General features: G+C 59.3%; 2 protein-coding genes across 2 annotated transcripts; both read right to left on the reverse strand.

The window, feature by feature from the left end:
- Positions 1-2,959: 2,959 nt before the first annotated feature.
- SLC9A1 (solute carrier family 9 member A1) lies at positions 2,960-21,541 on the reverse strand. Its single transcript, XM_042834622.1, has 12 exons — positions 21,165-21,541; positions 9,567-10,027; positions 8,084-8,334; positions 7,458-7,675; positions 6,930-7,132; positions 6,630-6,719; positions 6,189-6,259; positions 5,663-5,836; positions 5,438-5,552; positions 5,011-5,112; positions 4,639-4,708; positions 2,960-4,081 (listed from the first exon to the last, which is right to left on the reverse strand). Exons 1-12 carry the CDS (start codon positions 21,481-21,483, stop codon positions 3,759-3,761), a joined length of 2,397 nt encoding a protein of 798 aa, XP_042690556.1. The 5' UTR covers positions 21,484-21,541; the 3' UTR covers positions 2,960-3,758.
- On the reverse strand, positions 16,228-21,087 carry LOC122168937. Its single transcript, XM_042834623.1, has 2 exons — positions 16,875-21,087; positions 16,228-16,771 (listed from the first exon to the last, which is right to left on the reverse strand). The coding sequence occupies exon 1, from the start codon at positions 20,569-20,571 to the stop codon at positions 19,516-19,518; it is 1,056 nt and encodes a 351-aa protein (XP_042690557.1). The 5' UTR covers positions 20,572-21,087; the 3' UTR covers positions 16,228-16,771; positions 16,875-19,515.
- Positions 21,542-21,579: the final 38 nt, after the last annotated feature.

Consider the following 21,579-nt stretch of genomic DNA (forward strand, 5'->3'; position numbering starts at 1 on the left):
ATGCGGGCAGCACTGCCAGCACCATCCCACTGCCCCCAGCCCTTGGCTGAGTGACACTTGGGTGCCACCAACTGCAGAGGACGTCCCCACACCAGGCAAAGCGAGGCTGAGTCCATCCCCACTCGGTGCAGGGGCTCCCACAGCCCCTTTGGCTTCCGGAAATAACACTGATGGATGATGGCTGTGATGCCACCCCAGGGAGGTGTTGTGAGCCACCGAGGGCCACCTCCGAGGGCCTGAGATGAAAGGCAGTGCAGGAGCACAGGCTGTTATTAGCACGGCTGACACAGAGCTGGGGAATGGCACCGTCACCTCCCCGGGCTGCACACAGCCCCGCAGCCCCAAGCACCCCTGGAGCCACGCCGGGAGCGGTGGCATCGAGCCCCATCCGGTGACAATGATGGTGCCACCACTCTGCCCCCCAACCCCTCGCGGTGACCCCAGATCTGCAGTGGGGGAACCCAAAACCACACGGAGTTCTCCCAGCAGCGCCCACAGCAGCCTGGCCTTCCTGGTGATGTGCTGTGAGTGCTGCCTGAGCGCGGCTCCAGGTGGTGCCATGCACTGCCATCCCATTGCCACCCCAGTACTGTCCCATCGCCGTCCCACTGCCACCCCACTGCCGTTTCAATGTCATCTCATCCTGCCCCATTGCCATCCCATCACTGTGCCACTGCTGTCCCATCACCATTCCATTACTGCCCCTCCATCATCTTATTTCTGTCCCACTGCCATCCCCTCACCATCACCATCCTATTACCATCCCACTGCTGCTTCATTGCCATCCCATCCCGTTGCAGCCCAATTTCCATCTCAACCCATCCTGCTGCCATCCCATCGCTGCCCCTTTGCCATTCCACTCCAGCCCCATTGCTGTCCCACTGCCATCCCATCGTCACCCCGTTGCTGCCCTACTGCCGTCCTATTGTCGTCCCATTGCTATCCCATCACTGTCACATTGCCATTCCATTGCTGCCCCATTGCTGCCCCATTGCTGTCCCACTGCCACCCCATTGCTGTCCCACTGCCACCCCATTGCCATCCAATTGCTGCCCTATTGCCATCACATTTCTGCCCCATTGCCACTCCACTGCCATCTCATTGCTGCCCCACTGCCATCCCACCACTGTCCCGTTGCCATCCCACTCCAGCCCCATTGCTGTCCCCCTGCCATCCCATCGTCACCCCGTTGCTTCCCCTTTGCCACCCCACTGCCATCCCATTGCTGCCCTACTGCCATCCCATTGCTGCCCTACTGCCATCCCACTGTCGTCCCATTGCTATCCCATCACTGTCACATTGCCATTCCATTGCTGCCCCATTGCTGCCCCATTGCTGCCCCACTGCCACCCCATTGCTGCCCCACTGCCATCCCACTGCTGCCCCATTGCTGTCCTATCTCTGTCCTTGCCTTAGTGCTGGCAGAATGGCTGCACTGGGTGGAGGCACAGGGGATGTGGGAACATGGCATGGCAGTAAGGGTACAAGGGACATGAGGACGCTCCCTGGGCTCCATCCATGGCCTCGTGCACTTTGGCGGTTGCTCAGCAGTGCCAGCCCATCCCTGGAGGGATCATTAGTCCTCCCTCATTAGAAGAAGTTACTCACCCATTAAGACAGACACAAGAATATCCTGGAAATGCCTCCGTTTGGAGACTTGTGGTGTTCGGGTGATGACTGAAGCCGTGAGGGTGGCTGCACGTGATGCTGCCCTGCACGTGGATGCTCGTCTCACCACCCAGGGCCGTCCCACTCCGTGCTGGGGGTCGGTGCTGCCAGGCTGGGCTGGCACTGCTGGTGTCCCTGAGCACCCACAGCATCCAAAGCTTTGGGATGCGCAGGGGGCTGAACCCATCCTGAGGGCATGGGGGGGGGGGGGGGGCGGATGGACTGGGAGCTTCAGGTATTTGAAGCAGATGAGCAACGGCCAGCCATTAGGAGCTTATGGGATGGCAAACGTGTGAGTCATGGCCTCGTTGAATCAGAGCTTTAATTTGCAGCTCTGGCGACGACGGCTGCTTTGAAGAGAGGGGCTCTGCTCCCCGGGAGGCTTCTTCCCTGCGGGTGGGTGGGTGCGTGCGCCCTGCAGGCCGTGGGGTTTGGGCTCAGGCCTGGCGCAACCCCAAGAGCTGTGGGGGGTGGAGAAATCGTCCCCGACGTCCATCCAGGTAAAGGGCAATTTGTTGTGAGCTCACCTTTGGCTCACGGCACCCAGGGGGGAGCAGAGGACGCCCTCATGCCTCGCCCTGCACGATGGCCCCCTTGGCCATGGTGGGATCCCCGTTGTTGTGTTGGTGTCCCCATGGCTGTGTTGGTGTCCACGATGTTGTCCATGTTGGTGTCTGTGCAGCCACGCTGGTGTCCCCATGGCAGTTCTGGTGTCCCCACAGCTGTACTGGTATCCCCATGGCCATGGTGGTGTCCCTATAGCTGTGCTGGTGTTCCTGTGGCTGTACTGGTGGCCCCATAGCTGCGCTGTGTTCCTATGGCCGTGGTGGTGTCCCCATAGCTGGTGTCCCCATGGTCATGCTGGTGTCCCCATAGCCATGCAGGCTTTCCACCATCGCGGCCTGGAGCATTCCCCCTCACTCCTGCACGAAGCACAGCTCAGGCAGGGACCAGCCTGACCGGGTGGGTGACACATCCACAGCACAACGCCACACGTTTCCCTTCTCCTTCTCCCAGTTGTTCAAAAAATAAAACAGGAGCAACACTGGCAACACAAATGACAACCCCCCCCATTGTCACCTCCTGCACCCAGAGCAGGGCAGCAACCTGGGAACAGGTTTGGGATGCGAGCGCCAACAACGCAGCCCTTGAGACACAGGAGGAGCGTGGGTGGCCCGTGCAAAAAAAAACCCCAAACGACACGACAAATTAACATTAATTTATTAGAACAGTCATGAAAAAAAAAAAAAAAAAAAAAAAAAAAAAAAAGAATCTCTTTACACATGTGGCGCTTCTGTTGTTGGTTTTGGTTTTTTCCTTTTCCTTTCTATACAAGAGAATTGTCGCTGCTTCTCTCTCCCTCCTGGAAGCAGGGCACGATGCACGCCGGCGGGACGGCGCACGGGAAATACAATCTGCGTGCTGCGCCGAACCCGGGGCTGTCTTTGGTTAAGGAGCAGCGCTGCTTCCACCCCCACGTGGGGTCGAAGGAGGGGACATGCATGGGGCTGGGGGCGCTCGGCATCCAGGAGGGACAGAGAGGCCCGGGTTGTGCAGGGCGCGAGGGGAGCGGGGAGCCCCGCATGGCTGTAGGATGTTTATTGAGCAAGACCCGGTGTGAGCGCAGCGCTGGGCTGGGTGGCCCTGTGGGGAACGCAGCCGTGGAGGGGGAGATGCAGAGCCCGGCCCTCACCTCCGTGCGCTGCACCCTTGGGCTCAGGGGGTGCAGATGCAGCAAGCAAAGGGAGAGGCGAAGCCGGGTGCCCCCAGTTCTGCAGCCACAGCCCAACGCCGCCCCACGGGCTCACTGTGGGTTGGGGTCACCTCCAGCACAGCCCCGTGCTGCCAGTCCTGGAGCCCAGGGAGCGTCCTCAGCCCAGGGCCAGGTGCCCCCCACCCAGGGCTCCGTCCCGCTCCTCAGCCGGTCCACGGCTCGCAGGACAGAGCTGCCCCCGCAGCTCCCATCCATCAAGGATGGTCCCCCCTTCCCAAACCCGGCGTGTAGTGATAGAGGAACCCGAAAGTGTGGGGGAGCAAAGAAAGAAAACAAAGAGAGAGAGAAACCAGAGGAAGGAAGCGGCAGCCCCGCATTATTGCCCCTTGGGGATGAAGGGTTCCCCCTCCTCCGGCTCCTGCCGCGGCCCCGGGTCGCTCAGACACCGCAGCATCCTCTGGCTGCTGGGGCTGTCGCTGGTCCCCGGGGTGAAGACGTCGTCGGTGCCAGGGGAGGAAGGCTCCTTGGGCCGCATCACCAACCCCTCCTCGTCCTCCTCAGGGGAGGGCGGCAGGCCACCGCAGCCCTTGGGCACCTCGTTGGGCAGCTCCACCGACTCCGGGGACTGCGGGGAGGCCGGGTCGATGGTGATGATGGGGAGGTTCTCCGAGTCCGGCTTGGGTTCGTAGGCCAGTGGGTCTGGGGGGAGCAGAGAGGAGTCAGGCAGAACGCAGCTGTGGGTAAATCGGGTCGGCCTGGGGAGTGCAGCAGGAAAGGGGGACCCGGGAACCCCCGGCTAATGCACCGCAGGTCTTTGGGGTCTGCACCCCCGGGCTCACTCTGACTTCGGAGGCCTTTTTCTGATCTGCGCATCCCGTTTGGAAGGCACCGGCCAGCCCAGCTCTGCTGGCACGGATTGAGAGGGGCGAAGCTGCCCTCTGCTGAGCAAACACTGCTTCGGCAAGCAGCAACGCTGAGCTGCTGCTGCTCGGGTTCCTCTCCTGCCGCCTAGCTGCCGTCCCCAAGGATGCACAGGGCAGAGGAGAGGGGATGCGGGACAGCAGAGGACACAGAACAACAGAAGGGACATAGGATAGCAGAGGGAACATGGGACAGCAGAAGGGACACGGGACAACACGGGGGACAGAGGACAGCACAGGGATACAGGACAGCACAACCCCTGAGTGCCCACACACCCAGTGATGCTCAGCATGACACCAACACCTGCGTGTCCCCCCAGCTCCACCCCACCCTACCTGAGCCGATGCGAGCCCGGGACATGGTGGGAGAATCAATCTTGTTAGCTGGCACTGTCAGGTAGGCATTCTGCAACCAGAACACAGGGAAAGCAGCATGAGGGACTGCCTGCAGCCAAAATGGCCCCCGGGGAAGTGGGGAATTGATCCTGAGTCTCAGGGATGAGCAAGAGGCAGCAGTGCGATGCAGAGGGTAAATGTATCCTCCCAGCCACGCTGCAAGGACTCGCTCTGCATCTGCCTCCATGCTGCAATGACCAGAGGGCAGGGACAGCTATGGTGGAACCCCACGCAGGACAGCGGTGCCTTTCCCAGGCTGGAAGCCCCATCCACCTCCATGCCCGCCCCGTCCCTCACCAGCATCCCCCTGACCTGGAGATCAGCTTGCCGGATTTTCTGCCTCCTCAGGAGCATTTGGTTCCAGGCTTCCTCATAGGGGTCAGCCACCAGCGTGTGCCGGTTGTAGGACCGCAGCTGTGAAAACACCCAAGAAAAGGAGATGGTGAAAAATGGGAAGGGAAAGGGAGGTCCTGGCACCGTCACCTTTGGAGATGGGATGAAACAGCCGCCCGTGGGCACAGCACGTCCATTCCCTTGTGGTTCATCCCATGGGATGTCTCATCTCACCCACCAGGAGAAAGGCTCAGCCAACAAGCCAGCCTCCCCTCAGCACATCCCAGCGTCTCTTGGGGAGGGAACAGAGACTGGGAACACATGGGGCCGAGCTCAGGATGGGCAGAGGGGCACAGCTGGCACAGCTGCAGTGGGGCGAGGGCACAGCAGGGGCACAGCACCTCACCCTCTGCCTGGTTTTCTGCAGGTTGCTGCGGAGGATTTTCCGGATTTCCTCCTCCTTGTCCTTGGACAGGGTCGGGATGACGCGTTCCTCAGGGAGGGTTTTGGGGCTGATGTTCCTGCACGGACAGACAGCACTCAGAGTCACGGTGCCACAGCACACGGCAGGGCTGAAGGGCTGCTCGCCCCACGGCCACTAACAGGCAGCACAGGGTGGCTGGGAACTCACTGGATGGAGACAGCAGAGATGGTGGAGGGGATCTTGCCCAAGCCCCCACTCTCCACCAGCTCGATTGCCTGCTTCATCTCCATCTTGTGATAGAAAGCGATGAGCTGCGGCTCCTTGGAGCGCTCTCCTGCTATCAGGCACTTCTTCACATACTTCTTGTTGAAGCGATTCAGCCTTCCCGACAACGTGGGGAAAGAAGGAGAGGTAATACATCACATCTGCCCCCGGCCCAGCACACCCAGCCCCCTGCAGATCATCTCCCCCAGGCACAGGCTGGGACCCCCTCCGGAGCCAGGCAGACCCCACGGCTCACAGCTATGGGGCACCCTACAGGAACGCCCCCCCTCTGCACGCAGCGTGGCAAAGCAGTGCAGCCCCACACCTCATTCACACTCAGCCCAGCACTGTGATTCACTGGGGGGAGCCCACGTGGCTTCCACAGCCTAAGGAAAACCCCAGCCCTGGATTGCCAGTCGGTAACTCAACCCCATCTCACCCACAGGTCCCACCCAACCACCCTCCTCACTTGTCTTTCCAGTGGTGATGCCCGTAGTGACCGCAGATATCCTCGATCCCCGTCAGAAGGTGATCCAGGAACTGCAAGAGAAGGCGCAGGGCACGGGCAGCTGGGGGGCTGCTGCCGCCTCTCCTCCCCATCCCCCACACTGACACGGGGTGACGGCACTCAGCAGGTTGTGACATCGGGGCTGTGGGTCCTGGGGGCCACGGGAGGGCGGGCGGTCCTACGCAGCTCAGGCAGAGAGGGGAGGCGTGGGTCGGAGCGGGCATCAGAAGACACAGAAGGGGAGAGCCCTCGCTCCGTCCCCCCTTACCTTGGGCACCATTTAGGGGCAGCTCCCGCTCCGTGCACCCGCCTGGGCGCAGCGGTGGAGGTGGCAGAAGCAGAGAAAGAAGAGGGCTAAGGCAGCGAAGGGGCGCGTGCCAAGGGCCGGGAACGCGGCGTTACCTGCGTGTGGATCTCCTCGTTGATGGAGCGCTTCGTCTCCTGCTTCTTCTTCACGGCCAGCAGATCCACCAGGGGCCGGATGGTCATGCCCTGGGGAGTGGGGCAGGAGGGTCAGACCGTGGGCTGGAAAGCAACCAGCAACCAGCCCAGGGAGTGGGGTTGAGGCTGGGTGGGCTTTAAGGTCACCTCCAACCTCAGCCCTCCCACGATTTAATGATTCTATGAGTGGCAGCTCCTTGCTTTCATCATTTCCACACCCCTGCGAGGCTCTCTGCCCCTCTGGACCCACTTGCCACCGACCTGCACGAAGACAGTGAAGAAGATGACGGTGATGATGGCAGTGAGGAACATGTCCCTCATGTTAAAGTGCTCGTAGTCGAGGAGGTAACAGAGGGAGAAGGCGATGGCTCCCCGCAGGCCCCCATAAGCAATGATGAACTGATCCTTTGGTGTCAGCTTCACGATTCGGAACTTGTTGATGAACCAGGTGAGGACCAGGACGCCTGGGGAGTGCACAGAAATGGTGAAGGGAGCCCCCAGACCTGAAGAAATCCCCCCAGAGCCCAGAGCAGTGCTGCAGCCTTTAACATGAGGGATATGCTCCTCCTTGGGTGCACGCTCATCCCAACCCCCCTCCCAGCACAAACGTGGCCTCACCCCCATCTTCCCATAAAAGCCAACCAGAAGCGAAGTCCAATGCCCGCTGTGGAGCAGTGCTACCCAGTCAACTCCAGTCTTCCCAGCAAGGCAAACTGGGACCCAGTAGCCCTGAGAGGAGCCCACAACCCAGGAGCAGCCCTAGGGACTGCCAGCACATCAAGAGCTCACCTAAAACCCTCGCGATGAGGCAGAAGAGCAGCGTGCTGATGACGAAGGTCCAGTTCCAGTAGTGCTGGCCAGCCACGGTGGAGACACCCAGGAAGATGAAGATGAGGGTCTCGCTCACGCTGCTCCACATCTTGAGGAAATACTTGATGGTGGTGTGGGACTTGTGGGAGATGTTGGCTTCCACGTAGGGCCGCATGACTACGCCGGAGGCGATGAGCCTAGGGGCAAGGTGGGGGCACTCAGCAGCCGTGGGGGCAGCCCCAAGCCATGGCCCTGCAGCACGAGGCTTGTGAGATGCCAGAAATCCAGGGAAGGCAAGATAAGGGTTTTCCTTCCCCCTCGTTGGGCAGCATTGGAAGCAGGCAGCACAAACCCAACGCATTGTGAGCGCTCAGCAGGCCCTGCCTGCCACCACGTGCCTGGAGGAGTGGGAAACGGGCCGTCAGCGGTTTGGGATCTGTGGGACAGCCCAAGTGAGAGCCTCTCCCCGCTGCCTTGGTGCCCACCACAGCCCTGGCCCTCATCAGGCAAGCACTGGCCATGCTGGGACTGCTACAGAGAGCAAATCCCCCAAAAGTGGGGTCCTGGGATAGGAGGGCACCTCATCCCACCCGCCCCCAACTCACGCCATGATGCCGGAGAGGTGGAAGAGCTCAGCAGAGAGGTAGGCCATGTAGCTGTAGAGGAAGACGAAGAGGGGCTCAATGACGCGGATGTTGGAGGTGAAGCGGGACGTGAAGGCAGCAATCAGCCCATAAATGACGCCCACGAAGACGCCGCCCAGAGACACCACGAAGAAGCTGAGGAAGCCAAGGATGATATCGATAATGGTCACTTGCTCAAAGTTGGCAAACTCCTCAAAAAGGTGGTAGAGGACCTGGGAATGAGAAGGGAGAGGGGGTTTCAACCTGCCCCGCTGGTAAGAGATCCCCTCACCTCAGAGCTCTGCTTAGGGAGCATCCTTAGGAGAGCAGAGCAGGGATGCATGCAGACACCCAAGGGAGCCTGGCCGTGTCACACAGAGCTGCATCCTGTGCTTCAGCCAGCAGAAAAAGCTGGCGGCGCTTTGCTGTCACACAGCTGGACGCACATCCAGGACAGCTCTATTCTCCACTACAGTCCCAGCTGCCATCCCTGCAGGGCTCCAGGTAAGGATGAGCCAGCAAGAGATCGTTCCCACTTCCAATGGATAAACCAGGACACCCAACAGCCACGTGGGGAGAAAAGCCAACAGCTGCCCCTGCTCAGCACAGAGCACAACCCAAATCTTCACGCTGTTTTGTAGCTGACGGGGCAGCCTTGCAAGGACCTCACCCTGGGCTGCATCTCGCACTTCTGGATGTGTTCATTGGAGAGATTTTAAAGCAGGAAGGGGAGTCTGGCTTCTGAGCATCCTGCAGGGTACTTGGAGCAGGGTGCCAGGCTCAGCATGCCAGAGCTGGTTCCTGGGGCCCGGGCTGGGACAGATGTGAGAGCAGAAGGCAAAAGTATTCCTTAGGGATGGGAGCACAGCCCAGGGCAAAAAGGGAGAAAAGCTCCTGGGAAAAGCCTGGGACAACACGTTCCTCCTCACCCTCTGCAGCATGCTGAGCAGAGCAGATGGGGCGTGGGAGCAGAGCCAGGAAAAAGCAGCGGGCTGGGAGTAAATGTGGAGGTCAGCACTGCAGGGAGGAGGATGACAGCCATGCCAGCACCTGGACAAAGCCGTCCTTTGGAAACAGCACGGATCCTCTGTGCCCCTCATTGCTTTTGCTGGGTGAGCAGCAGGACCTCAGCACGGGGGCCGGAAAGCAGCATCCCCCATCCCTGTGGGAAGAGGCTGGAGGGCAGCGTGAGCCAGCAAAGCTCCACAATCCTCCCTGAGATGCAGCAGAGCTCTGAGCGCACGCTCCTGGCCTTCCCAACCCGTCAAGTGAAGCGCATCACCTCAAAGCACCTCTGCAGTGTTTTCAGCTGCTATATTTAGCTCTGCACCTGCAGAAGTTCAGCAGCAAGCACAGCAGCACAGCCCTGCAGCCCGCACCGCCCAGCCTGCACCAGCAGCGCCCCACAGACGGATGGAAGCAGCCCCGGTGCCACCCCAAAGCAAAGCCCAACACCTCCGCTCACCACCGTGACGGCGTCGTTCAGCAGGGACTCCCCAAAGACCAGGATGTGCAGCAGCTCGTTGATGTGGATCTCCTCAAAGACAGCCAGCACGGCCACCGGGTCCACGGCCGAGATGATGCTGCCGAAGAGCAGGTTGGCCAGCAGGCCGATGTGGTTGAGGCCGCTGCCCCCGATCTGACACACGGCGTACATCAGCCCCCCCAGGAAAAAAGCATTCCAGAGCGTCCCCACCACGGCGAAGATGAGGATGGTGCCCAGGTTCTCCGTGAACTGTCGCAAGGGGAGGAAATAGCCAGCGTCCAAAATGATGGGAGGGAGAAGGAAGAGGAAGAAGATGTCTGATTTGAGGATGGGGGGCTTTTCGCCCACTGCTTTGATGAGCCCGCCGACCAGAAGGCCCACCACGATGAGCAGGCAGCTCTCGGGAACCACTTTGGACACTGAGGACATGACGTGGAAGCCTGGAGAGGAGAGAGCAGAGCACACGTTGGCTATGGGAACGGAGGATGCGGGAGCGAGGCACCGCTCCCAGCCCTCCCTGCCGTCTTTAGAACCTTCTGCTTGCCTCAGTTCCCCTTTCTCCCCCGTGCTCCCAAGCTGTGAAGTGGAAACTGGTAGCCGGGCTGACATACAGTACCACTGCTCGTCCCTGCAGCACGGAGCCCAGGCCAATGAGGGGGGGCTCACTGGACCCCCAGCCCCGTGCCAGTGCTGGCAGCATGCGCAGTGCTCACACAAGCTGCTGCTGGCTCCAGCTCTTCCCAACAGAGTTACTCACTTGCAGGTGCTGCATTTACCTCCCATCAGACCCACAGGGGGCTCATGCTGTGCCCGATGGCAGTGTCCCATCCCTTAGGATGCCTTGGGGTCACTGCAGCCCCCAGGTCCGTGCAACCCCTTACACCCCATCCCTGCCAGAAGGCTGCAGAGGCAGGGAGGGCTCCCCTGGATCGTCTCCCATGATTTATAACGATGACTTTGAAGCGAGGCACATTTGTTCCCTGGCAAAGGGATGAGTTTCCCATCAGGCACCGCTGACACCGTGTTCCATCATTCCTTCTGGCCGCGCCATCTGCACGGTGTGGACTCAAACCCTCGGCGGCGACGCGGGCGGCTCTGCACCACCACACTGCCAGCTCGTCCCTCCCTCCTCTGGTGCAGCACAAACATGTCTGGAAAGCAAAATGCCTCCCCCTGTGCCCAGCAGTGAGTCAGCTGCTGGATCCGAGGATGGAGCAGAGCTTCGACTGCTTCTCTGCAGGGATCCTCACAGCCTGGATGGGTCTGGCATGGCCTCACAGGGCTCTGGTGGTTCTGGAAGGTCTCAGGTGCTGTGATGAGGGGTAAGGAGCCTGCTTCCTGTGCTGGCTTTGTTGCAGCAGCGCTGCCAGAGCAAAGCCTGGGGATGGCAGAGGAGCAGCCCCCCAGAGCAGGTTCCCTACAGCACATCATGCAGGAGAGCATCCTCTGTACCACTGGCAGAGCCCAGCCCCATCCTCCTCACTCCCAACTCACAGATCAGTCAGTGCTGCTCAGGTCTTTTCTTTCTGCAGGAACAGCCCCAGGGCTCTCAGCCCGTCCCCATCAGGAGGTGCTCCGTGATCCCACCATCTCTGCAGGTGCCACACATATGAGCTGCAGCAGCACGGTGCAGGATAATCCCTTCCCCTAGCACAGCTCATTGCAAATGGCACTCAGGGCACACCTCAGCATAAGCCAGCCCTGGCCACAATCAGATGGAAAGCTACACAAGCAGCACGAAGCCTGCAGCTCACCGGTGCTCAGTCTCTGAGCACATCCCATCATGAATAAAACACAAATGCTGACAATTAAGCATCTCTCACTTCTTCCCCACGGGCCCCGGGGATCCCATCGAACTGGAACATTCGTGCACTGATGTGAATTTGGTGCTTTAGGTCCCTAAAAATACACTCACTCACACAGGCTGCATGTTAATCATGCCTTTGATTCCGTGGAGGCAGCTCATCTGCTATCAAACATTGTGTGCATCCAGAGCAAGAATGGTTGGGTAAACACCAACCCTGAGAGCAAACAAGGAAATGTGCAAGCTAATGGGTTCAGCCTGACTGCATGGTGAGCATGGGGCTGCAGTGCAGGCTGAGGTTTGGGGCAGGGCAGGGCAGTGGGACCGGCTCTGCAGCCTTCATGCTAGCCAAGGTCAAGTGCAGCTCAAGCTCCAAAGGGGGTGAAATCACATCGTGGAGATTTGGGGCTGTCGTGAGGCATGGCCTGCACTGCTGAGGAATTTGCCTTGTGGCTCCTCAGCACTGGGTGTCTTCGTTTTGGTCTCAAAACATTTGCATGGGGCTGCTTCAATCCCAGCACAGCCAGCGCAGGGCAAGAACACAACTCCTGCCCTGCAGAGCTGCTGGTGCAGGGAGCCTTCCCCTTGCTGCTGCTCAGAGGCTGCGGATGCTCAAAGAGGCCGACAAGCTCAGCCCCGTCACGGTGAGCCTCCGGGGGTCCCCAGGCACAGAGAGGTGATGGCAAACCATGAGCTGCCACAGGTGAGAGCCCCTGGAGGTCCACCCGTGTGCTGACAATCAGGACCTGTCTGCCCTTTCCCAGGCCCTCAATGCTGATGCGTGCGGGGCCATGTAAACATTTACTCCCAACCCAACCACCCTGGACAGGCTCCAACCTGCACACTGTTCTGGCCTTCCTCAGCTACAGCTGGGTTACAGCGCTGTCAGACGGGCTGGGTGCCGTGTGAGCCATGTGAGCTCCATCCCAGTGCTCCTTCTCTGCCTCCTGACCCCAAACGTGCCGTACCTGAGCTGCCTTCTACCCAAGCTGCAGATGGGAAGGATACAGAGGGACAGGATTCGAGGACAGAGGGATGGAACAGGGAGGGATGCAGCTCAAAGAGGAGATCTATTGCCCCATGCTGCTCCCAGCCATTTGGAAATCTCCTGAGGCCACGGGCACTGCGTGCCCTTGGGGTGCTGCCATCCCCATCCCATCCATCCAGACTTCTCCCCCTCCCATCGCCCCGGCGCTGCAGTGCAGCTCTCCAGCATGGGACCCAAGGTCAGCTTAGTCATCGCTCTGGCAGCACTTGGTAGATGTAAAGACCTCTCCCAGAGCAGCACGAAATGAACGTTTTAATAACATTTTAATCAAATACTTTCCAAGAGCATTTACGGTGAAAGAAAAAGCAGTGAAGCCTTTATGCACTTCTCTGCTCCAACCCCTGGGGCTGTGCTCGAGTTGGAGCCACAGAACCCCCCAACACCTAAAAATCACCCGTGTTTGGAAGGAGCTGAGCCCTCATGTCTGCCCTGCAGGGCTGCCCTTCTGAAGGACACTGCAGAGAGTGCAGGCTGTAGGGAGCACATGCGGCTCAGCACCAGCAGGGCCCCTCTGAAAGCCACATGAACCCTTCTGGGTGCCACAGACAGAGCACCAAACAGCACAGCCTCAGCAATGGGGCACTGCTGGGCGTGGGGAATGGAGCTGGATGGGTTCTGCTGGGGGAAAAGAGGGACAGAAGTGGGGCTGGGACAGCTCTCCAGCTGCCCAGGGTGCTGCTCAGCATTCCCTCTCCGGTGACCTCAAAACCTGCACCTCAGAGCAAGAAATGCTGTGCTGCACAGGGCTGCAGTGAGCAGAGGTGGTGAGGGAAAGAGGTTGGGCTGAGCCGTACCTGGCACTGTCTGCTTGTTGCTCTGTACCTTTCAGGTTTGGGCTCACTGGGGCCGTCCCAGAGCTATCAGCACTGTTCTTATCTCCTGCACAGCAGCAGCCTGGGGTCGGTCACCTTCTCACACAGGGCTGGGTGCACAGGGCTGTGCCAGGCAGCCACAGCTCTCCTATCCAAACCGCCCTCCATTCACTTGTTTGCAGCATGAGGGGCAGGGAAGGGGAACAAGGGTTGATTCAGTGCGGGGGGAACAACGACTGGGCTCCGTTTGAGGGCAATAGGATTGGGAAATCAGCTCTGGAAAATAATAAGGGCTGTATCTCTGGCAAATAGCAACGGGTCTTAATGGCTATTGACAGCCATGGGACTGGCAGGGCTGGCACCAAGGAGCTGGGGCTGTGCTGGTGCACACGGATGCTGCCCTGCTCCGTGCAGAGCCCCGTGTCACCAAAAGCAGCATCAATTAACTATGTTCCCATTCCTTGGCTTTTCTTCCTAATTAGCAGTGAGAAAATAACGAGGTTCGAGCACAACTCTTTGTCTGATCTGGAGCAAATCGTTGTGGCTCCATCTCCTCCTCTGCCTTGGGCAAAGCTCCATTCTCTGTGCACAGAGCCCTGCAGCAGTGAGGATGCAGCACTGCAGCGCTGCCAAGCGAACACCGCTGCCCTCGGACCCCAACAGCGCTGCTGCAGTGCTGCAAAACAGGAGGAGGATGCAACGGTCCCTGGCACACTGGAGAGCTGTGAATCATCTGCAGGCAGCGGGCATGTCAGCCTGCCAGGGCTGCTCTGTGCTGACAAACAAGCTGATGCAAAGCACAGAACAGCCATAACGAGGTGCATGGATCCGCGGTTGAGCCTCCCCACGTCCGCAGGCTCTGGAGCCCAGGAGAATTTCCTGCTGGAAAACTCAGGGTGCCCTCATCCCAATTAAAACCTGCTCAACCCAAGCACTTCCCCTTGGCTAATTAACCAGGATGAGCTGAAATGAAATGCTGTGCCCCACTGCGCTGAGCTGCAAACCACAGCCATGCAGGAGTCCTGCAGCAAGGAGGAACCCAACGCTGCTCCTGCTGCATCACTCAGCATGCTTCCACACGGCTCAGCCCAACCACTGTGCGTGGGATTTGATGCCCGAGCTGCACACAGTGCTCAAAGAAGGCAGCACGGGGCAGAGCTGGCCTCCAGGAGGGGACAGGAGAGTCCCCATCACCCTCCAGCCATGCCCCAGCTGAGCACCGCTGCAGCACACGGGCAGTGCAGGGGGAACTGTACCACTGTACCAGCCAAAAGCATCCCTGCAGCAAAGCACCAGCGTGGCAACCCGCAGGCAGGAGTGAGTTCTTTGGAGAGCAGGGAGAGGCGATGCAGCAAAAGGCTCGTCCCTTGGTTTTATCTCCAAAGCACTCACAAGAAATTAACAGATCAACTGGGAGTCTTTTACAGAGCCGGTATTAATTTCCTCCTGGCTGTAAAGAGGAATGAAGAAACAAAGGGCATTAAATGCACTTGCCCGTGTCCCCCAGTGAACAGCGTGCGAGCAGCTCCACAGCTCCCAATTTCCAGCCCTACGTTTAGATAACGCTCCTCCAAACCAGCAGAAAAGCCAAGGACACTCTGTAAGGAAAGCAGATTGCAAGGAAGATCTAATGGCTATGAATCGCAGAATCACCGAGGTCGGAAGAGACCTCTGAGATCATCCAGCCCAACTGCCCACCTAGCAGCATCTCCCTGCTGACCCACATCCCCCAGTGCAGCTCCTCGAAAGGAGAACCCCACGGAGCCCTGGAGCAGCACCCCACTGCTCCAGAGTTGCCTGCAGGGAGGAAAACATGGGGACCCCAAGCAGCAGGGCTGGGCTGCTGTACAGAGCTGGAGCGAGGGGCCAAGGAAGGGGTTGGGATGCTGTAAATGCATCACGTGCCAAGCTTGCTGCTGGAAAGCCCCAATAACTCCAGGAACTGCGAACCCGTTGACCCAATGACCACATTCCTCTCCTGGCACATTCCAGAGCCACTCCTGGATTGCGGCTGTGATCAGCACGACTGCAGGGTGGCTTTGCAGCAGCTCCACGCAGTGCCTCACACAGCACTGCTGGGAACCTTTGCATCAGGAAAGTTCCACCAGCAGCACTTGAACTTTTTAAGATGGCTTTCTTAGAAGAAGGGCTCCAAAAACGGCTCCAGCTCCACGGAACAGGGCTGGGAGCTAAGCAGGAATGTTCTTTGCCCACAGTTCTGCAGCTGCTGTGATGCACACGGATGGCACAAACCGCTGGGTTGGGAGAGCAGTGCATCACCTCCAAGGTTGGAAAAGAGCCCTCAGATCCCATCCCAGCCATCGCCCCATCTGCACTGTGTTGTATTTGTGGGACAAAGCCAAACCTTCACGAAGGCACCGCATTGCTCCAGGGCAGGAGATGCCTAAAACCACACTGCTGCACGCATTGCAGCCTTGAACAAATGGCTCCTGGAGCCCTCGGAGCCTCAGGAGTGAACTCCAGGGCAGCCCAAGGTGAGCACCACGGGCAAAGCCCTCCATGCCAATTGCCTTCCTCAGGAAGGGCAGATTTCCTCGCAGGAACACGGGCAGGAAAGACAAACAAAAGCCTTTCAGGAAATAACCTGCTGGTGTCCTCTGCGATCGCAGGGAGGATGCGGCCACAATATTGCCCTGATTACTACCGGGCTTCGGCGGCCGAAACAAAGCGATGTAATTTGCAGCACACGACAGCAATGAGCTGGGAGAGTCAGCCTGCATCAGTGCTTCCTGACAGGAGCTCCCCAGGGAAACTGAGGCACGGCACAGCCAGAGGCACAGCGCTCTGCCCTCAGTGCCGGCAGCGCCAGGGCGAGGAGCTGCCTTCCTTCTGACCTGCCTTCTCCTGCCAACCTGCCCTCCCCTTCCTTCCCACCTGCCCTCCTTCCTTATGAGCTGCGTTCCTTTCCTTCCCATCTGCCCTCCTTCCTTCTGAGCTGCCCTCCTTCCTTCCCACCTTCCATCCTTCCTTATGATCTGCCTTTCTTTCCTTCCCACCTGCCCTCCTTCCCTCCTGCCCTGCCCCACACATCCAGCACGCTGTGATTCCTAAGCACTGGAAGAAGCCAGCTGTAAAGGTGCAAAGGGAGCCCAGCCTGCTTCTGCAAAGGTGCCTCCTGCAGGCTCAGCAGAGAGAGGGGATTTGCTTCCCTGCCACCACCACCCACTACATGGAACTCAGGAGATGCCCCCAGGGCCAATTGCACTGCAACTGTGCGGCCCATGGAGATGCACCCGTCCCCTTCTGATCACAACTACTTTGCACTCTTCGACCTTCTGCTCTGGGATCTCCCCCAGCCGTGTGCTGAGCCTTTGGTCACCGCTGTCCCCACCAAACCCATCCCCATGGGGACGGAGCCCTGCAAGCAAAGCAGGAATGGGCAAAGCTGATCCATTCCCACCGCAGCAGCGATCCAACATGCAGCCATGCGTGTGTGCCACCAAAGGCCTGCATTTCACGTCCTTGCTCCCAAGCAGAAGCACACGTGTGCTCCTCTGCCCTGAGGAAAGAGCAGAACACAAAGTGATGAGATTTCCACCTCTCCGTTAATACACAGATGCCGGAAAACCAAAGGGAAGTCAGAGGGATGAGTGAGACCTCACCCAGCACAGATGGCAATCACTGCCTCGAGCAGCACGCAGCTCCAACACGTGGCCAAAGAAACTCCTCAACTCTCAGCTCCATTGCTGCACTTTGCAGCTGAGACTGCGGAGCCACAGCAGCCCTGACCAGCAGCGATAGGTGCTGTGTGCGGATGCTCAGAGCTTTGGCAGTGCGTTCCTGATGGATTTCAGCTTTCATTTGAACAAATTAAGCCTTGGGGAAAAAAAAGAACTCAAATGTTTACAAGGCAGCTGCAGCAATTCATCATTGCTTTCCTTCACGTTTCCTCTCTCAGCACCCACAGCTCTGCCTGCAGAGCAGCACACAGAAGGATGCTCTGAGAGCAGCGCAGCCCCAGCACCCAGGGCAGCCCCTGAAGCAGTTCCATGCAATGCCTGGCTCTGTCTTGCAGATGAAGAGCTTTCTTCCCCTCAAGTTTTGGGTGGTTTCTTGCTCAGCTTTCAGCAACAGGCAGAGTAAGAAGAATTAACTGCCATGGCTTCCTGAGCCAGCAAAGCAGAGGGTGAAGGCAAAGCACAGCATTTGGATCCTTCCCCCATAAGGCAGTGGGAACACAGTGAGTCTGCATTAATCAGGGGCTGTTTCAATTAATTAGCACGACAATTTTACACTTCTGTGGCACCAGCTGCATCAGTGCTTCCAAATCCTTTCCTGTTATTCCCGACAACAGAACAGCCACCAGCTGACACCAAAGGGAACGTGTGCTGTGCTTGGGGGTGATCTCACCCCATATCTGCAGCCTGAAGGAGGTGGGAATCCCACATCAAAGAGCCCCACGGACTCAGGGCACAGAACTCAGGCCCTGCAGCTCTCCCACCCTGCTGTGCTCACACCATTTCCAGCACGGTGATGCAGGTTTTGGGGAAACACACCTGGCTGCTTCCTCGCTGCCTCCTCCCCAAGCCCTGCAGGTGGCATCGCTGTCCCAGCAGCATCCCCAGGTGCCACCATTTGCACCCCCAGCAAAACCTCACCCCCCCACCTACGTGAAAAACCAGAGGGGGCGGCATTTGGGAAGCGCTCAGGCTTTCTAGCACCCAGCTCTGGCTGTCAGACAGCAGCTGTCAGCCTCTAAAAATGATCCTTTGGCAATGGAAGCAGCGCATCGCGAGGGCACGCAGCCCAACCTGCAGCCCAACCTGCAGCTCTGATCTGCTCCTCCCGGCTCCCACCCCTGGGGAATCCCTCCATCCCACTGCTCCTCAGACAGCAGCAGTGTCCCCACAGCAGCCCCGTGCCGCCCTGCAGTGTGCACCTCTCTGCCCTGCAGGGATGCGCTGCCTGCATTGCTTTGCACCACGCTGATACGCAGTATATGCTGATATTTTCCTGCATAGGGCCAGTGGTGGCTGCAGGGAGGCACAGGGACCTCAGACACAGGGACAGAACGAGCTCTGCAAAGCTGGGAAGAGACATTGGAGCAATGACTCAGTAATTACTTCAGGCTCCAAGCAGAACCTGAGCGCTGCACTGGGCTCCGAATTCACGTCTCGCACGCAGCAATGAGCAAAAGGATGGCACAGCTCAGGGCCAAGCAGGGACCCCACAGCACTCTGCAGGAAATAACATCCCCAGAAGCCGTTTGCACTGCAAGGCACAGCAGCATGGCTGCTCCCTGAAGTGGGGCTGAGGGGACGTGCAGCTCTGGGATGCAGCAGGGCTGGGATCCATCAGACCTCAGTCCTCATACAGGATGGGAGCAGCACCTCTGTGCTTTGTGGTTCCGAAAGGCAGAGCCTGAGGGGTGCTCTGGAGATGGAGCTGAGCCTGATTCCTCCCCAAGGTTGGCAGCACACAGCTGGGAGCTGAGCAGCACAGCTCTGACCACCAGCCTCAGCCCACAGCACGCCAGCAAAGGGACCGCACTGCAGCCTGCAGGCACACTGCTGGCTCCTTCCTTCCCTTCCCCCTGGCAATGGAAAAATATCCATAACTGAATCCAAATTGCACTGTGACGGTTCTGGGACAAAGTCTGGCTGCACTGCTCCCAGCAGCTCCAGCTGATGCTGCTCCACCTCCACCAGCACAGCCACAGTCCTGTAGCTGGGGGAGCTGGAACGGCACTGCTGCGTCTGTCCCTCACCCCCCTCTTTCTCCTACACAGCCTTAAAATACCACTGGGTGCTCAGCAGCAGCCTCCCCTTCCGCGTGGGATGAGGGGAAGCAGAAGCAGCACAGGCCTGTGGGACACACGTGGGTCACACATCAGTGCTGTGCCCCCAGGAAGGAAAGGAACGCCCCACAGCCCACAGCAAAAAGAAGCACAAACCTCTGGGATGCCCCTGCACTGAGCCCCATTGCCAGCCCAGTTCACGGGGGGGCACACTGCAATGGTTTTGCAGGAAGCTCCTGCAGTGCTGGGGTAGCTGGGAGAGATGGACAACAGGAGGCACCAAGATGCAATTAAAGCCACGCTGTTAATTCCCAGCCCACCCCGTGTTCATTCCCCTCTTTGAGGGAGCTGCTTGCAAATCCCTGCTGGATGTGCAGGCATGCCAAGGGATGGCTGGGCTCCCTCAGCATCCCCAGGGGAGACGTTGTCCCTACAAGAACCCTTGCAAAGTTGCAAAGCGGCTCCTCCCGGATCTCACCCCTCCATCACAGCCTTGCATAACGCTTTCAATGCAAAAGAACCGGGCTCAAGCTCACAACCAGGAACAACTTCCCAGCTGCACAAAGGCAAAGAGCTCCCCGAGCCGCCGGGCTCCACGCTGCGGCGTTGCTCACAGCCTGCGTGCCGCCCTGCTTTTGGCCCCTCCTTTCTCCTTCAGCTTCCGCACAGACACTCCGGATTTCATCACTCATTCCGTTCCGAGCAGGATGACAGCCAGCGCAGTGCCACAGCCCCCAGCGCTGAGCAGAAGCCGCGTGGTTTGGGGATCTGAAGGCTGCATTTCCTGGTGTGCGGCTCCTCTTTACGCACCTTAAGCCACGAAGGATGGAGCTGCACCTCCTGCTTGGTTGTGCTGCTCTATGCCTTTCCACATGCATTGAGCTGCTGGGGCTGGAATGCTTTTCCTTGTAAATAAAGCATGCAGAAAATGGGGTTTGACCGGGCAGTGCCCATGGAGCGGGGTGGGGTACAGCAGGGCAGTTTGGGCATGGCGTGCCCATGGGGGGCTCCTGTGCCCGAGCAGCAGGGTTTGGAGCACTCAGCACACAAAGCACCGTTCCCATTAAGTCACAGCACTCCACACTGCTGTTAAACCCAATGGGAATTGAGGTGCAAAAACCATGGGGATCCAGAGCTGCTCCCCCCCCCCCCTTCACCCTCTCCCAGCCCGGAGAAGGTAACAGCGCAGAGAAACCCTTGGAGCTGGGCACTGCCTTCAGTTGGGGCTGCTGCACTGCATCCCGCTCTGGGGTGATTTCCCTACTATCAAAGCTTGGAAAACACTCAGGCAACCACGGCCGCTTTGTGCCCCACAGCCCTGAGCTGTCACCCCCAGCCCCGCTGCGCTGCCCGGTGGTTTTGCTGCAGGCAGGGGTAGGAGGGAAGGGGAGCACGGAGCAGTTGGAAAGGATTTCTGCAAGGTTACAAAAGGCACGGCGTGGTTTGGAAAGGAAACAAAGCACCGAACAAAGCTTCCTCCTCACGGCGGAGAAAGCAAAACTAAAACGTTGCCCCCAGTCAGGGTGCAGGGAGACTCTGCTGTTAGATGGCATTGGAACCATCTGTGGGGTTGGGGGGCACTGCGCCCGCTGCCAGGCCTGCGGCAAACACAAGGTCGTGGGGAGAGAAAGGGATGCCCACTGCTGCCATGGGATGGAGGGGGGGTCTGTATGGGGTGTGCGGGGGATCAGCACGGGGATGCACCGGGGGGCTGCCCCAAGAGGACGGGGGTGCAGGTGGGGCGCTTGGGGGTCTCAACGGGGTGGTTGTGGGGCTGCATTGGGGAACCTGGGAAGCTGCATTGGGGTGCTCAGGGTTTGTAAGTGGGATGCTCAGGGGGTCGCACGGGGGTTCCAATGGGGTTGCAATTGGGTTCTCAAGGGGTTGCAGTGGGGCACTCGGTCACAATGGGGCGCTCGGAGGGTCACAGTGGGGTTGCAGCTACGGCTCTCAGGCAATCCCGATGGGGTGCTCACAGGGCTGCTATCAATCAGGGGTCTCAGGGGTCACAGCGGGGGGCTCGGGGGGTGCAGCCGAGATGCTGACAGCACCCACTCCATGCACACCCTAAGGGTCCCTCCCGGGGGTCTCCCACCCCGCTGCTCTCCCCACACCACCCCCCATCTCCCCTCCCCCCCCAGCCCCCAGCCCCTACCCATCTTCATCAGGCAGGCCAGCAGGATCCAGAGCGAGATCTCGAAGGGGATGCGGACGTGCGAATAATCGATGCCCAGCACGGGGAAAGCTTTGCGGGGTTTGGAATGCCCATCGCTCGAGTGGTTGTGATGCTGTTTGTTCAGCGGGTGAACCTCCTGGGCCGTGGCGGGGGGGGCGGCGGTGATACCCCCGAGTTCTCCCCACGGTTGCTCCCCGGAAACACGCGTGGCGTTGGCCTGTAAACCTTGGCCGGGAAGCAGCGGGCCCAGCAACAGCAATAGAGCCCAAGGAAGGGCTCGGAGGGCCGCGGCCCCCATGGCGGAGGGAGCCGGGGCCGCCCCGCAGAGACGCCGCGAGGAGATGGGACGGCGGCGGAGCGTCCGTACATCCCGGGGCGGCCGGGGGGGGGGGGG

Source organism: Centrocercus urophasianus, unplaced genomic scaffold, assembly GCF_019232065.1.
Source record: "Centrocercus urophasianus isolate 14NV4802_14NV808 unplaced genomic scaffold, USGS_Curo_1.0 seq_48, whole genome shotgun sequence".
NCBI classification, from domain to species: Eukaryota; Metazoa; Chordata; class Aves; order Galliformes; family Phasianidae; genus Centrocercus; species Centrocercus urophasianus.